Source organism: Mixophyes fleayi, chromosome 9 (genome assembly GCF_038048845.1).
Source record: "Mixophyes fleayi isolate aMixFle1 chromosome 9, aMixFle1.hap1, whole genome shotgun sequence".
NCBI lineage: Eukaryota > Metazoa > Chordata > Amphibia > Anura > Limnodynastidae > Mixophyes > Mixophyes fleayi.
In genome coordinates, this window is record NC_134410.1 from 117,909,329 (window position 1) to 117,926,661 (window position 17,333).

Here is a 17,333-nt window from a genome sequence, read left to right on the forward strand (position 1 = left end):
TCAGCTCTGAGAGAGAAATAAGTCTTTCAATTAGTCACCAATCAGTTTCCTGTTTTCCTCCATGTCTCAGTCACTAGAATGCACCTTATATTTTATATGAGTCAGTATAATTCTCCTACAGAGTTTATCTATCACTAGAATGCTCTATCGGTCATTTGTACTGTAAATTGGTCTATAGAATAGACTCTGCATTACTTACTTTTCAGATAATACTGCATTGTATTTGGGGCTCTTTGAAATAACAAATGGTCTCCCACACTTAATTTACAATTGCAGTTACCTGTGCTAATTAAATATTGAGAAGGGCTTTTATTTAACACCAATTAATACATTCAGCACAGGTAACCATAAAAGTAAATTAAGTGGGAAGCTCTGGGCTTGTGGTATAGGGTGGAAGTGGTTATGTTGGAGACAATGCCTCTATTGCGAATATCATCACCATTTATTTATATAGCGCCAGTAATTTCGCAGCGCTGTACAGAGAACTCATTCACATCAGTCCCTGCCCCATTGGCGCTTACAGTCTAAATTCTCTAACATACACACAAGACAGCGAGAGAGAGAGAGACTAGGGTCAATTTTTTTTGATAGCTGCCAAGTAACCTACTAGTATGTTTTTAGAGTGTGGGAGGAAACCGGAGCACCTGGAGGAAACCCACGCAAACAAGGGGAGAACATACAAACTCAATAATATCATGGACACCTCTACTATACCTTGAAGAGAGCTGCATTCTTGTGTGAGAATGAATATTAACTTCTAAAATTAAGAGACTAATGGTAGTGAGTACTCACCTCTATTCATGTGCTGAGCAGTTGTTCAGTATTAACAAATAGGGGACAAATCTTTCAATGCTGGGACTTTTCCTGGAAACTAGGGACAGTGGACAACAACAATAACACAAATAATAATAAGAATTGGTGACATCTCAGAGACACAGGCAGCTAAGTAACATCATTTTCATCCAGTGAATTCACCAAACAGTAAGTACCTGTAGTACATAACCTTCTCCCACCAGTAGATGGCAGTAAAAGACCACAGAATGGTGCCAGTAACAAACATGTCCGACCTCCGTGCCCTCAGTTAATATGGCCGCTTCCACCAGCAACATGGAGACCAGCGGATATCCGTCTCCGGGAAGATGGCGGCCCCCATGTGATGAGTAGTGGAGGGTGAGGAAGGATGGCTGTGGACGTCAGGTTGCCGGTGGCCCGGAAACGTGTGAGTGAGGCGGTGACAGCGGAGAACAACTGGCACCTTGTGGCCCCCGGGGACACCATCACCACGGACACGGGGTTCATGAGGTGTGATTAGGACCTAGTGGGTTTATACATGTGATACCCGGAGTGCAATGTATTATCCTCCGCTCATCTAGCTCGCAGGAAAGGGAACACGTGGTGTTGGGGGAACTACAAGTGCCAGCATGCCCTGAGTCGGTGGCAGAGCTTATTATGGACTTGTAGTTCCACATCAGCTGAAGTTACTTGCTGCTGACATCCACACCATGTCTGTGGTATGTAAATGTGCTTACCTGTATGGACACGCATTATATTATTGTTTTACCCCCTGGAAGTGGGTAATCTCATTAAATATTAAAGATATTTATTAAAACTCAGTGTAACAAATACATATTGCATACTTTAAAGGAGCAGTCTACACTGATTATTAAGGATGTGGGATGGACTGTGACAAACATGGCAGCAGTCAGAGGCAAACTTTTGAATACATTTCCACACCTCACTTACTGAACTCCACAAGTAGTGTACAGCAAACCAAGGGGTGAGCTTAGTGATTTAGAAGTGTTAGGTTGCTCCAAAGGTCCGCCCTGCCCCCTCTCTCTTTCCCCTGAAACCACTATTGAATTAATGTGCTCACCAGTGGCAGTGATCAGCAGGGACATCTCCCAACTTCTGAAGCGTTTGAAACAAGTTGTCCCTTCAAATTGAGACTCTTTCCCCTAAATTAGGAGGTAGGCATCCCTATAGAAGGTTAACTACCTTGTAGCCAGGGGCATGACTAGAAATGTGTGGTCCCCCTAGCAAAATTGTGATGGGCCCCTCTACTCACTGTCCTAAAATCATGCCCACCACGATTCCTGCTCCTTCCCCTGCCAGTATCGGATAGGGCTGCATAATCATTGCATTAGTAATAACTGGGTACAATAGTCTGTATCACTTATGCAGTTATTTTATTTTCCTTTTCCAGACTCCTATAACTCCTTGGATAAATGTGTTCTAAAGTCTTATTAAGTTTGTACTTATTTCTCTGGGACCATGGCCCTATGTGCAGTCACAAGGACTACTATAGCTATATTTATGCCCTCCATTACCCCTCCTTCTATATATGACATTCTTTTTATTCACAGAAGAAAAGGCTAGATGTTCCTGTTCACCCTTTACTACAATATATCAAAATTTCTTCCTTTTTAAGTGCACTTTAATAATGTTAGTGTGCTACCATCCAAATCCTAGGAGTCAGTTAGCTCTTTGGGTCTTAATACTTATTGCTGGATAACTTTTTGGGAGACTCGGTGGTGTATCTTTTATCCTGGCTCTGCTAATCTGGTGCAGAATTGTTACATCACGTTGTCTACATGCATGGTACAGATCAGCAGACACAATCATATTGCATATAAAACTTCTATAATAATCCAATATATAGCACTACCCTCTGAACAGAGCCCTAGATCTCTAATCATGTCTGTACCAAATAGGATGTGATCACTATTGGTCTGTGCGCCCACAGAGACCCATCCAATGTTCTGTCTGTGCTATAGTAGATGACTCTTGGTTGTACCACTATACACTGTCCTCTGATGCCATGATGATCTGTTATTTTTCTGTCAAATCACAGAGAAACTCTTGGGGTGCTCGCTGCCAGGTTTACCCACATCTGTGACGTGACGTGAATTACCATAAAATCTTCACCCATTTTTTTTTCTTGCATCCTTTTTGCATAAAATGTATGTCAACGTGACACAGTAGAAGCAGCCGTCCTGCGCGCTGAACAAACATCCATGAGACATTGACCTATCCACGCGCTAACTAGTGACATCACTGAGGAATGGCGAGAGAAACAGAGATGTGACCTGAGGTTTACTCAAGCCATTGAATTAATCTCCTGATTCCTTTTAGGTACATTATAAGGTAAAGCAGTCATATGAACCAATTCCTAATTGTCCTGAACTCTGCAAGTATGGCGAGTTACATTTTTGTGGTGAAAAGTGCGCCTCTAGTGGGAAAACGGGGACATGTGGGAGCCTCTTTGTGCCCCGTGCCTCAGTGATCTCATAGGCTGAATATTGGTTCACACCACACAATGGCTGCCTTAAGCTGGGTACACACCGATGCCGATTCTGTAACGATTTCACCAACGATTGAAAGTCTGATGAGCATGTAGATTCATGTGTACGCACCTACACAATTTACCTTCAGATTTGTGATCTTTAACTCTCATAACTATCTGCTGAAAAGGTTGTTACCCCGTACACACTCAACAGATATATAGAGGATTTATCGGTGTGTTCCAGCTTCATATTGTGTTAGATTACAGTTACATTTTAAGACATGTAGCCTACTATTGCATAGCCTGGTCTAAGAACTTGTTCTGCAGTGGGACGGTGATATTAAATTTTCTCCTCCTTCATCTTTTCCATTTTTTTTTGGTCAGAGGTCATGGAACTTACATGGAAGATGACAAGCTGTTGGCGTCCGTGGCTGGCGTGGTAGAAAGAGTCAACAAACTGATATGTGTCAGAGCTTTGAAGACCAGGTACGTTTTGGTAGACTGTCGACACACACATGTAACTTGTGTGTGTAATCTTTCAGAAGTGTGGCCATAAAGGGTCTTTAACTCTCATCTACCAATAACAATGGGGTTCTCTTAGGCTCTCATTACAGAGAACTTTACACATTTATTTGTGTACGTTATTAGGAACTCTTTACAAGGTATACCAGCTGGTATTAGATAACTATTACAAGTGATCTGTTATTGTTAAAGTTATTGATTCAGGTCCTTCCTCACCCCTGGTGAAAAAAAAACATATATAAAAAGTTAAAGCAAAATAAGTGCATAATAAAAATATTAGAAAAATAAAATTATTCTGTCTAATCCCCCCCAAGCTAACTTCACTGCACCAAAGCACTGTGATATTGACCTATGAGAGTCAAGCGCGCCTACAAAAAGTTAACATCACAAAGAACAAACTTTTCCGCAACCCATAAAATTAGCGCCGGCGTGTCCGATTTGATCCACCCGCCACTGGCTCGATCTCCTCTGACTCCCACTATAAGGCGGTGCAAATTATGAATGCAGTGATTGTAAATGTAAATTTTAGTGGCTAGTGAAGTCTGGTAAGTTGTTATAGCAGCTATGTAGTATAAAGAGTGACACAAATGGGTTACATTGGGTATATGGAACTGTTCTTCGTCTATAACATTGAATAGATTGATGAGTCTACATAAAACAGATTATTATCTATTTACCTGCCCTCAATTGAATGAGGGACTATACAAAACGTCTTCCGCCGGTAATAAATCAGACGTCAGGACTGACATACGGAGCATAGAAACGACAGTGCAAGCTTCATGTGAAGCCGAAGGGGATAGATTTATCAAAACTTCTAAAAAAAAAAAAGGAAAAGTGGAGGTGTTGCCCATAGCAACCAATCGGATTCTAGCTGTCCTTTATCTAGTACATTGGTTGCTATGGGCAACGCATTCACTTTTCCTTTTTAGAATGTTTAATAAATCTACCCCCAAGATGTCGGTAGTATTGTGTGTGTTTTGTATTTATATGGAGCTGGTGGACCCCTTCTCCTCCTGTCATGACTGCTACCACGCTAAAAAGAACTATTTTCCACAACTGCTTCTATTTTAGTTTTCTTTATTTTTTAGGTTCACAGGTTGTGCAAAAATAATGACAAAACTAACCCGGCTAGGATGGTCACAACTGGCTTTTAAACAGAAAACTGTATGACCTTCCTATAGAATCTCACATCGGAGGAAAGCCGCTTGTAACAAAAACTTTTCTCTCTCGTTTCCGCTGTCATCTGTAGCCCTCATTGTGTCTTATGTAATAACATTGGGAAAGTAGCACGGCTGAGCTGTAGCCCATAGCTGCCAATAACATATTAGCTTTGATAAGTTTACTGTAAATATTAGATTCTCCTGGGTTACAGCACAGGTGTGGTGTTTGTACTATTTTATTAAATATGCCAGATTGTCTTATGTTGTACACATTAATGTATAACAGTATGCAGACAAGACACAAGCCGTGTTTACCCCATTGGTGCAACAGGATGCATCACGCAGTAATACATGCAGACATTGTGCTGGAAATAGCTCGCAGGTTCTTTGAACGTGCTTTTGTCATTAAACAGTTGGGTTAAATGAATACTCTGCGTTTAAAACCTTGGTAGTCGGGTTATGGATTTCCTTCCATTATTATTATTATTATTATTATTATTAATTTTTATTTATAGGGCGCCACAAGGCGTCCGTGGCGCCGTACAGGGACAAAACGAATTACAATACAAGGTGAGACAGCACAGTACAGTAAACAGTAAGCACAGTTACTCAGTAAGCTCAATGCACAGCTAGAGAGGGCGGGGAAAGGGGGAGGGAGGATCGGCAAACAACGGAGCCCAAGAAGGAGGGCGCGGAAGACAGGGAGACCCCCAGAGGGGACGGGGGGAGGAGGGTCCTCGAGGAGGAGGGCAAAGTAGCTGGAGAGCAGAGTTAGAAGTGGTGGAAACAGGAGGAGAGGTGGCCCTGCTCAGAGGAGCGTACAATCTAAGGGAAGGGGTGGACAGACAAAGAGACGCAAGGGAGAGAGGGAGAATAGGGGGACAGGGGCGGGGAAGGGGAAAGAAGGAGGAGAGGCAGCAGAAAAGGTAGGGAGTTAAGTGGGAGACTGAAAGGCTTTAAGAAAAAGGTGGGTTTTTAAAGCCCGTTTAAAACTGGACAGATTAGGGGAAGTTCTGATGGAGCGGGGGAGCTTGTTCCAGTGGAGAGGGGCAGCGCGGGTGAAGTCTTGGATACGCGCGTGGGAGGAGGTAATCAGGGGGGAAGAGAGGCGACGGTCAGAGGCAGAACGGAGAGGGCGGGATGGAGCATGAATAGAGAGGAGGGTGGAGATGTAGGGCGCAGTGGAGTTGGCGAGGGCCTTGTATGTGAGTGTGAGGAGTTTAAAGAGGATTCTGAAGGGGAATGGGAGCCAGTGAAGGGCTAGGTAGATAACTAGGGAGGTGGCGACAGCAGATACTCTAAATAGACTGAAAGCACAACTAAATGTAAAATACAGGAAGTCTTTTTTTTTTTTTATGAAGAGCTACTGATAAGCTTCATATAAACTGATAAGTGTTATCAGAGCTGGACAGGGCCTGATTATCCCTTAAGCCAGTGTTGGCTAACCTGTGACACTCCAGGTGTTGTGAAACTACAAGTCCCAGCATACCCTTCCAGCAATAAGCTGCTATATATATTGGCAAAGCATGCTGGGACTTGTAGTTTCACAACACCTGGAGTGTCACAGGTTAGCCAACACTGCCTTAGGCTGACTAGGACGCAGACGAGTGCTAGGCTTTTTTTTTGGGGGGGGGGGGGGGGTGAGGTGGGGCGTGAAAGTTTATGGGGTGCAAAATGGTGAAGGTGGAGGTATAAACTGAAATTCGTTTACAAATATGAGTGAACAGTTCTCGAAAGTAAAAAGAAGGTTTTAATCTTGAGGTATTCCCATGGTAAAGGCTGAAGGCAATAAGTCATCCTTGGGGCGCGTGCTTGAGGCGAGTAGGACAGACGCGGATGGCGACAGGCGTACGCGTGACAGCCCCCAGCAGCGCTCGTTCATGTTCTGATTTTAACGAAGATGAAATGGGTGACACGGATTGTCGTGACCCTTTTACAAAGCCAAGGGGGGGGGTGAAGGAAAACGGGTTCTAAATTACAGATGAGTAAGTGGAGAAATACATCTACAAATAACTTGACCTCGGAAGTAAGTAGAAGGATGCAAGCGTGTAACTGGGCTCATACTGGGTTATCCTGTGCCCGTGGTGTGTTCCCAGCACTCACTTTGAACACTCATGTTTACTGTTGTCTCTTAACTCTCTGAACCAGTGGTATCTTTGGTCCACGTGTCGGAGATATACCACGAGGATAGGCTTACATGTGCTGGTCTTTTCTTGGAATTACATGATTCTGGTCTGCCACAAATATAATTTGCATGGGTCGTCCTTTAAAATTTAAAATTCCAATGCTCCTTAGGTAACACCGTTGTATAAATCTTAGCTACGACCACCGCACAAGCGTGCAGAGTGTTGTCCCACATTTGCTAAATGCAGCAGTAATTCTGGGATATAGGAGAACTATTGATTCTCTGAAAGACGGATGTGATGCTGGTGAGAGCAGCGTGCTGATGTAAGCGTTTATTTTTATGGGGTTTGGCACCTGTGAATGTATTTCAAGGCTGCTGCTCAGATATATGTATATATAGGATAATGTGTGAATTCTATAGATTTTAGTAGTTAAAGCTAAGTGACCATATAGAAGGCTGAAGATGAGTTTTGAGAAATCACAGAAAGCCAAAGTGACTTCCAGTATTCATAATAATTTGCAGTAGGGCAGTCAATTATCACTTTACTGAGATTAGTTGTATTAAAGCGCCAGAGTCGTTGTTTTATACAGATATTATACAGATATTATTTATAGTTTTATACATCTATTATCAATCCTTGTATATTATTGGGGTATAATAACCAGTAAGATCTTTCCCGTTTATATCTCTTTTCCCTTTACTCCTTTCACATAGGCGGATTATTCTGTGTTCATCGTCTTGTCTTTCAGAAGTCTTGTGGTTATTGTGTTGTGTGTTTTTGGTGTTGTATTATTAGTAGCTAGGCTTTCTTTGTTTTTCTCTCTAGTCTTTCTGTGCTGATTATATAAAATAAAACCATATAAAATATATTGCCCTATCTTTTGGCGCAATGGAAAGAGCCCCTTAGTCGACCTGCACGTACGTTCATGTCTCATGTATAACTTAGTTGCACTTTGTTATATTGTTTCATGCTAACCTTTATGGATTACTTTTACTGTTTCTTTATTTTGTATGTGCAACTTTCTTTTCTTTAAATCTTTTATCCTAGGTACAACGGGGAAGTTGGTGACATAGTTGTTGGACGAGTGACAGAGGTACGATGATTGTGTTCTCATAGATGGGTTTGTGAAATGCATGTGGCCTGATTTTATATGTCTGCACTGCTGTAATAAATGTATCTCTGGGCCGTGTACACGTGGACTGCGGAGATATCTAGATATATACTTGGACTGCTGTAATAGATATATAGCTATATCTTAGCCGTGCCCACGTGGACTGCGGAGATATATAGTTATATACTTGGACTGCTGTAATAGATATATCTCTTGGCCGTGTCCACGTGGACTGCGGAGATATATAGTTATATACTTGGACTGCTGTAATAGATGTATCTCCGGGCTGTGTCTACGTGTACTTCGGAGATGTCTAATAGATATATAGATATATCTCTGGGCCATGTCCACGTGGACTGCGGAGATATCTAGATATATACTTGGACTGCTGTAATAGATATATAATCTGGGCTGTGTCCACGTGGACTGTGGAGATATCTAGATATATACTTGGACTGCTGTAATAGATATATAATCTGGGCTGTGTCCACGTGGACTGTGGAGATATATACGTGGACTGCTGTAATATACATCTGTGAATGGCTCCCGCAGGTGCAGCAGAGACGATGGAAGGTGGACACTAACTCTCGTTTGGACTCTATACTGCTGCTTTCATCGGTGAACCTTCCGGGTGGAGAGCTGGTGAGTGCGCTCTAAATCCTTGACTGTGGGAAATTCATATTTTACCTACATATCATTTTTAACTGGTTATTAAATTGCTAATCAATATTACTACTGATCAGTTGCTTTTGAATGTCTCGAAGGACGTTATTGGTAAAAGATAATCCTTTCTTGTTAGTCATATCGGGGATCTTTGGTGCAAACACAATTGGGCAAATTCTGTCTGCAGCTGTGCCAAAGGGACTAATAAATGTGACCTGGCCCCTGAATTGTTGCCCCATCTCCAGCCTGCACCCCTGCAGGAACTGAGCATTTCATGAGGGCTGTTTGCCCAGTGCGTCTTCCCAGAACCCTTAGAACTGATTCCTGGCTTGTAGAACCTTCTGTAGTTGCTATGACTGAGGATTCCAACAGTCCCAGCATTCTGTAATACTGTTACTGGAACGTTGTTAGGTCATGGACCGCACTGGATGGGGTGTAGTGATATAAATGGAATACCTGTAGCTGGTATAATGTTGTTAGGAGCTGCGGCGGCCACGGGCACTGCTGGGACTCGTCTGTTACCCCGCTGAGCGTCCTGGCCATCTCCTTGGTGACAGGGACGTCTCTTCTGCCAGCAGGACACCGATTTCTTGCACAGAGCGCCCCGGCAAACAGGACAGCCGGGCGCAGGCGCTTAAATCTCCTCAGCCTGTGGGCTGATTAATGTGGCTTTGATTAATTAGTCCAGGCATGTATATTGTTACAGGGTTTAGCCCTGATTGTTTGCTCTATGTATTTAAGGCGGGGAGGGCTTAGCCTTCCTGCCGGTTATAGCGTTTCTGACCCAGTCTTGCTGACCTGCTCCTGTTTGCTGTACCCTGTCCTGTGGATACTCTGTTGGATTCCCTGTGTATGACCCCTGCCTGGATTTTGGACTCTGCCTGTTTGCTCGTGACCCTGACCCTTTTGACCTGTACCTTGGACCCTGCTACCTTGCCTGTGACCCCGACCTAGTGTTTATTGACTACCCTGCTTGCCTGTGACCCTTGACCTTGGCTACCGTTTTGACTATCCGCTGCTTTCTACCGGTCTCCTGGCCTGCCGCTGTGGTCCTGCATTACCAACCCACACTACACCTGGAGCTAAGTCCTGGGGGCATCTGAGTACCGGTGAGCACATCAAGCTCTAAGGGAAAGGCGGCTGCTAAAGGTGAAGACCTCCTGTCATCTAGTTCTGTGGGTTGGTGATCAGACCAGCAGCCTAACAAATGTATTGAGCACAGGCTGGTATTTGCTGGACACAACGTCAAGTATTAAAGTAAATTGTAATGGAGTAAAACCTCTCTCTCTATCACAAACTGGAAAACAGTCTCGCACCCCTTAGACGATGGGCAGAATTGTGCTGATAAAGGACAAAAAGCTGAAATGGCAAAGTATGGCACGTCTGTGACATTACTGGCTATGCCTCCTATTGTGAGTCTCATGGGAGGTTGTAGAGGCAGTTTCTGTATGTGTATATGTGTTACATTTACTGGGAGGGGCAGCAGTATTGTATTGTGTACTAGTAGGGCAGCCCTCAAAGGGATCGGTAGGCCGCTATTTTGAGGGCCGCTAACGCTGCGGTCGCCTGACAGTGAATGTACTGCCGGCGCCTTTATAACTACCTATGAATTAATGCCCTAACCTGTGTTTGAAGCTGCCCCAGAGTGATCCGAGTTAGGTGTGCCATTGCAAACGGGTTTGTGAAGTGTGGCAACTTTTAACAAAGGCATGGGCCTGGGAATATTAGACATGATTAAAAGGACACTATAGTCAAAATTTAAAATTTACATATATTCACTGTGTGTATGTATATACTTCATATATTGCATTTATTTCATGCTTATTTAGAGTTTTTGAATGATTATATGCATAGGCTGATTTTTATGTAACTGACTTTTGTTGCATTTAACCCTTTCGCTGATGTAAGATTTTTAGCAATTCCCGTCACACACTTGTTAGACCATCTCTGTAAATCCCCATCACATGGCTGCAGGCTCATGTGTAAATACCCACTAGTGGCAGCCATCCTAATGTGGGACAGTAGCCCCCCCTGCAGAGATATGGACACTACACCTGTCACCGGTGTCTGATTTAACGTGTTCTACCAATGAAAGGCGCAACCTGCGGGTTTGGACCATAGATCTTTACACAGAATCTGTTTTTGGGGTCCTCTGGTTGTCAAATCTGCATAACATTCTGTTGTCCACAGTTTGTTTTGGGGTCCCATAAGAATGTTACACTGGCTTGTGGGTCCCTTTCACATGACCTGCAATCACACAGATGTAGCCTGAATTTGTATGTGTATATGTATGTGTGTGTGTGTATTTTTTCTGTGTTTTGAACTTCAAATAGACTCTTTTTGGGGTCCCTGTTAAGATTACAAGTTGCAGAATAAAATAAGCACATTTTGCGAATTAATTTATTTTGTGAATGTAATAAACAAAAGAATTTCTCGCCTGCATAATTCCCAGAAATAAAGGAGATGTTTATTCAACTGTGGTATCAAATGAAAGCCCTATCTGTGTGTGTGTGTGTGTCTGTGTGTGTGTGTGTCTATCTGTGTGTGTGTGTGTCTATCTGTGTGTGTGTGTGTGTGTGTGTGTTTGTTTGTGTATATATATATATATATATATATATATATATATATATATATGTATATATGTGTGTGTGTGTGTGTGTTTTTTTTATTTGCTTGGGTAGAGTAAAAAGAAAAATGTTATTTCGAGCTAAACCGATTGACGGCCTCTCTATGATGTATTTTTGTGAATGCATGACTAGCAGCGAAAGGGTTAAATGTTATGTTAGAATTCCTCCTCCTGCCACACACTGGGGTCTTCACATTCACGGTGGCAGAATTCTGACTTTTATTGCAGGACTTGCTGCAGATCTAGATATCGTTAAACCTGCCTCTGGTATATTCCTAGAGACCTGCATCTGTGCTCCGATACTGAGGAATGCAGGCTGTGGAGGAATGTTTGGTGGTGATTTAGGGTTAGAGCCTGGGTCTTTTTATTTCCCTTAGCATTATTGACCATGCCTGGCACCTCTTTCCGTTAAACTTACATATTCGTCCTACTTTAGTGAACTGGGGTACTGGTTTTATTTAGAAGTCTTGTCTTGAAAATGCCTGTGGTGTCCAAAGCCAGTATCCGTGAACAGATTTTTTGTATATAACATCTTGGCTCAAGGAGATGTGTCTCTTGCCGAGAGCGATATCTCCATCTGAAATGCCAGGCTATGTAAATTAGTCCTGCTCCTTGCAAGCTTAGTGTAAGGCAGGGGATTTAAACCGCAGTAGAAGGGGTTAATGTATATATCCACATGTGGCACTCCGTAACATTCAGCACTGCTTAGATCATCCTCCCCTCTGTGCCCCGGGTGACAGGCTTTGGCAGTAACCTAACTGAAGATTTCGCAGTGCACAAGTGCTTCTCCGGGGATATTCTTGGCAAGCTGGGTCTCTGCGAGTTATTATATGGCCCGCTGATCTTGTGTGTGTCTTGTGCTCTCTTTCAGAGGCGCAGGTCAGCAGAGGACGAGCTGGCGATGAGGAGTTACCTGCAGGAAGGAGATTTGATTAGTGTATCCTTTGACAGAAGCAAAGCTGGCACAGCCCCCGTCTGCCTGGTGCTGTGCCAGGCAGCTGTGCCTGCTATAAATACACCTATAGAGCTGTTGCATATATCTCCACATGCCACGGAGTAAGCTTGGTGAGAGCCTCTACAGTCCCACTACCAAGCAGCTGGAGTTGTCATCTTTCTTTTCAGCCTCAGATGTCTGTACTGTATACTGGGTCTAGCTAATATACAGATAATGATCTGTCATACTCTATAGCAGTGTTGGCTAACCTGTGACACTCCAGGTGTTGTGAAACTACAAGTCCCAGCATGCTTTGCCAATATATAGCCGCTTATTGCTGGAAGGGTATGCTGGGACTTGTAGTTTCACAACACCTGGAGTGTCACAGGTTAGCCAACACTGCTCTATAGTAAGGAGTCCTTTATTTCTTATAACATTCACGTTTTCATAATGAACACTGACCAAGCTCACTTATATATACATATCTCACTGCAGTTTATATGTCTGAGCTCTCTTGTATTCTAACACAACTTGTACACTACTTTTTATGAATAATAATATATGCAGAGTATTGTATTTTAGATTCAGTGTGCCTTTCTGATTTAGTAGTGTTTATTGCACCAGACATGGTTTATTTTTTATTTAGTTATCTTTAAATCTGTCTCCTACTGAGAACCCCTTCCCAAATGTGGCATCCATAGTCTTTTATGAGTAAGGAGATAGATTTAGCAGCCACTATGGCAATTTTTAGAAAGAGATGGAGCCTATAGAATATGATATATAGTGTTAAACTGATATCTGATATTGATTCTGTTTCTGATCAGAATATTAGAGGTTAAAAAATGGGGGGGGGGGTGTTGGAGGCTAATAGGGGAGTACATTATATTATGTGCTGAATAAGGAGACGTGATTGGCTGTGCATTGTGGTGACCAATCGCATTTGTTTTTTCTGGCCCATTCTCAAACTTACTCCTGGCCAGAGACTGTTGGAGACAACAATAGGTTTTAAACAGAAGGGAGTAGTAGAACCTCTAACGACAAGCTCTTTGTGAATGGACGCTGCTGGTGACACTTTGCTTGGCCGTTATCTTGGTGCTTCCTTAGCTCGCGCTCTCAGGCCGAGGTCCAGGCGGTGTACTCCGATGGCGCACTATCCATGCACACGCGCAGTCTCAAGTACGGCAAGGTAAGGGACTCCCGTGGGATCGCGCCATGTAATTGTACCGTGAATCTGGCGTTTGCTCTCTGGATAATGTCTTCTTGTTTTTAGCTCGGACAAGGTGTCCTGGTTCAAGTGTCCCCTTCGCTGGTCAAGAGGCGAAAGACGCACTTTCACAATCTTACCTGCGGAGCCTCCATCATCCTGGGGAACAATGGTTTTATCTGGCTCTACCCCACTCCGGAACAGACCGAGGAAGAGGCCGGGGGGTTTGTCACCAATCTAGAGGTATCGCACTGGTTTACACGCTAGTATACGCAATTTACTTTATATTTGTCACTTTCCTGGGTGTGGAAAGAATGGAATTTATTTTTTTATTATTATTTATTTTCCCTTGTGGACTTTGGTTAGCCTATAACTTGCAAATAAAAGACAGACGGATGTGGGAAATTTGTAAATAGTATTCCAAGCCCATTACTACTTTCTACATTGTGATGAGTGCAGAGAAGACTGTTAGAATGTTGTTTTTGGTGTACATATATAGTTGGTGTTCATTACTTCATTTATCTTATTTTGTTGCTCCTGAGAACATAAACGACATAGAAGTGTACCGCTAGACATCTGTTCTTCTGGAAGGTTTTAACAATGTTTAACCTTTCTCCAGCCGATATCGTTAGCTGACCGGGAGGTGATTTCTCGCCTGAGGAACTGCATTCTGGCTCTGGCCTCTCAAAAGATGTTGCTGTACGACACCAGCATCCTGTACTGCTACGAAGCGTCTTTGTCTCACCAGGTATGCCATACCGAGCCACTGCGGTGTCCCGTGATTCCTTGGCAAGTAATGGACCAGTATGTCGGGACAGTAAGGGTGAACCAGAGAACTTAGTAGAGCCTCACAAGGGCAGCACGGTGGCTCAGTGGTTAGCACTTCTGCCTCACAGCACTGGGGCCATGAGTTCGATTCCCGCCCATGGCCTTATCTGTGTGGAGTTTGTATGTTCTCCCCGTGTTTTGCATGTGATTCCTCCGGGTGCTCCGGTTTCCTCCCACACTCCAAAAACATACTGGTAGGTTAATTGGCTGCTATCAAATTGACCCTAGTCTGTGTGTTAGGGAATTTATACTGTAAGCTCCAATGGGGCAGGGACTGATGTGAGTGAGTTCTCTGTACAGCGCTGCGGAATTGGTAGCGCTATATAAATAAATGCTGCTGGTGATGAAACACAGAGTGCACATGCAAACTCCAGGCAGATAGCACCCTGGTCAGGGTCGATTTGAGGCCCCACTCCAATTTGAGACAGTTGCAGGTATGTGATCTTGCAAAATTGCACAATTGATGGGTTGTCCAAAGGGAGGACCCAGACTGAATTAATGGAGTGGGAAAAAGGAGGGGGTTTAAAATAATAAGTTGAGGTTAGAAAATCCCATTAAGCACATGATAACTGAAGCGTAATCTGATGCTGGAAGGTGAAGATATGCTGCTCCCTGTTGGCAGAATGTAGCAACTACAGCCGCGATAAGATAAAATTACACTAGTAGGAATCTGAATGACCATGGTGCCTAGTGAAAGTCCCAGAGTCAGCCGTTAACCTGGGGAATTTGATTAAGCGAATATGGGCAACTGTGTTCATTGATTTTTCTTGCTTGTTTTTTTTTTTTTTTATTCCATCGCCACCTGCTATATGTTGACAGCACCTAAATATTAGCTGGGTATCTATAATGCCTAATATATTACCAGTCGTCTAATTTTACAGGCTGTTCTAGTTTAGCTTGAGTGTGTGTAGTAAGTGGCGAGTATGCCAGTGTTGTGTACAGTCTTATCTTTTTTATTTGTTCTATGAAAAAAGAGCTGGGCCATGGTGTCACTGGAGGATAGGTAAGCTATGCCTAGCGGCTTCTACATAGGGAAATCTGAATATTTTAAAATGCCTTTTTTGCTTGCATTTCCCACTTATGAATTTGTGGATTTTAAATAAAATAGTTAGTTTTTTTTATACTGTAATATGGGTTGGTTATCCATAGAATTCACTAGCAAAACAGTGGTGTATTCAGCAATGGGACCGTTTTCATATTCTTCAAAATCCAGGACAACACCGTTAAAGAACGAGCGGCAGTCGATGAATGTTGTCAGGGCCTAGTTGACAAGTGTCTACATGCTCAGGACTGTGGTGCACGGTAACATTACTGTCTCTCCTTTGTGTTGCAGATTAAAGATCTCCTGAAGATGGAAGTGATAGGAGATGTAGTGTTGGAGACCAGGCAACGTCTTGCAGAACAGGAAGGGTGATCCAGTCTCCGTCTTCATTGCTGAACAAGCCTGTGGAAACCCCTGGAAATTTGACTGCTCAGTTAGTGAATAAGATCCCGGAGAATTCTGCCATGGAGAGTGATGATACAATACTGCGATATTCCACTTTATCTCATTGTCATGCAAATGTTATTTGTTTACATTTTAATCTGTGTGGGTCCTGCCTGTCCAGGATGTCCATTCATTACACTGTCCCATTCATTGGAAGAAGCAAATAATTTGTGACAATTCCCAAGAGAGCTTCAATCTGTGAAGTCAATGTTTCCATAGTGTGTGTTTTATAACCGACAAGTTATCTTAACAAGTGTCCCCAATGTGAGAGAGTTTTGAGTTCAGTTTAGACTTCGAAGTGACTTAATTAACACATTTCATAATAGCAGGTTGTACTGGATATTTTACCGAACCGATCTGCCTAAAAGTTCCCATTCACGGTAGATCTGGCCATTTAATCTGAGAGCATGACGCTGGCATCTATATCCAATTTGTCCTCATCCGATAAATCGGGATAGTTGAGTACTTTGGGCCTTAGTTAGGTGTGATGGACAATAGCTGTAGATGTTGATATAGAGTGCTAGTGTACCACACACAGCACTGTATGGGCGATTTGGTTTTAAAATAAATTTAAGAAAATGTTTTACGGAATTGCTGCACATATAAATAATATAGATTTCAGGAGTCTGTGCATTCATTTGCATCCTTAGGAATGCCTAACAAAAGAGACGCCTGCAGGAATTTTTTGGGTGCACTTACTTTGGGATTTGTGGACGCCTGGTGGGTATAGGCAGCTTTAGACTCAAGATTTGTACTGTTTTTTTCACAGGAAAGTTTTCCATACAGTGAGTCCACAGTTTGTTTGGAGAGGCTTCCACTCCTTAGACATGGCAGGAATTTGCTGGGTGGGTAGCAGTGAGGCAGGCCGAGGAGAGGGACTACCTGCAGAATTTCTTCACGATGATTGAGGAGAGGGGATGCAATCCAATTGGATTTTTAACATTCCTCTTTAGAATCATTCGTTTTAATAGTAGATTTGTTATTTGGTTTGCCGATTTGTTTAAGATGCTGGCGATGCAAATTGCAACACCGCAGTAGCCTAACCGGCCACGGTAACGTCCCTTTTGTAATTAAAATAGCTGAAATAAGCATTGCACAGTCGTCGTAAATTAATGACCTGCATTTCTATTAATGTTCGAGACGATAACGCTGTGAGCTCCCAATTAAAATACCAACCCCATGGAAAAAGGCAGATGTTTGCAATTCCACAGAATAAAAACTGAGAGACAGTTCAGCAGGGGACCATGATGTAATGTGGTGTCAATATAGTCCAAACTCTTTGTATGGGGTACAGTATTTTAAAAAATCTCTTGTTTTGGTGTCTCCTCTTGTAGGAGCAAGAAGTATTTTGTTTGGAATGTTGCAGAAGTAAAAGTTCTATGTTTCCTAA

General features: G+C 42.9%; 1 protein-coding gene across 1 annotated transcript; it reads left to right on the top strand.

The window, feature by feature from the left end:
• The first annotated feature begins 1,123 nt into the window (after window positions 1-1,123).
• Window positions 1,124-17,333, top strand: EXOSC2 (exosome component 2). Its single transcript, XM_075185226.1, has 9 exons — window positions 1,124-1,302; window positions 3,668-3,769; window positions 8,139-8,184; window positions 8,755-8,844; window positions 12,363-12,428; window positions 13,543-13,611; window positions 13,696-13,872; window positions 14,249-14,377; window positions 15,791-17,333. The coding sequence occupies exons 1-9, from the start codon at window positions 1,181-1,183 to the stop codon at window positions 15,869-15,871; spliced, it is 882 nt and encodes a 293-aa protein (XP_075041327.1). The 5' UTR covers window positions 1,124-1,180; the 3' UTR covers window positions 15,872-17,333.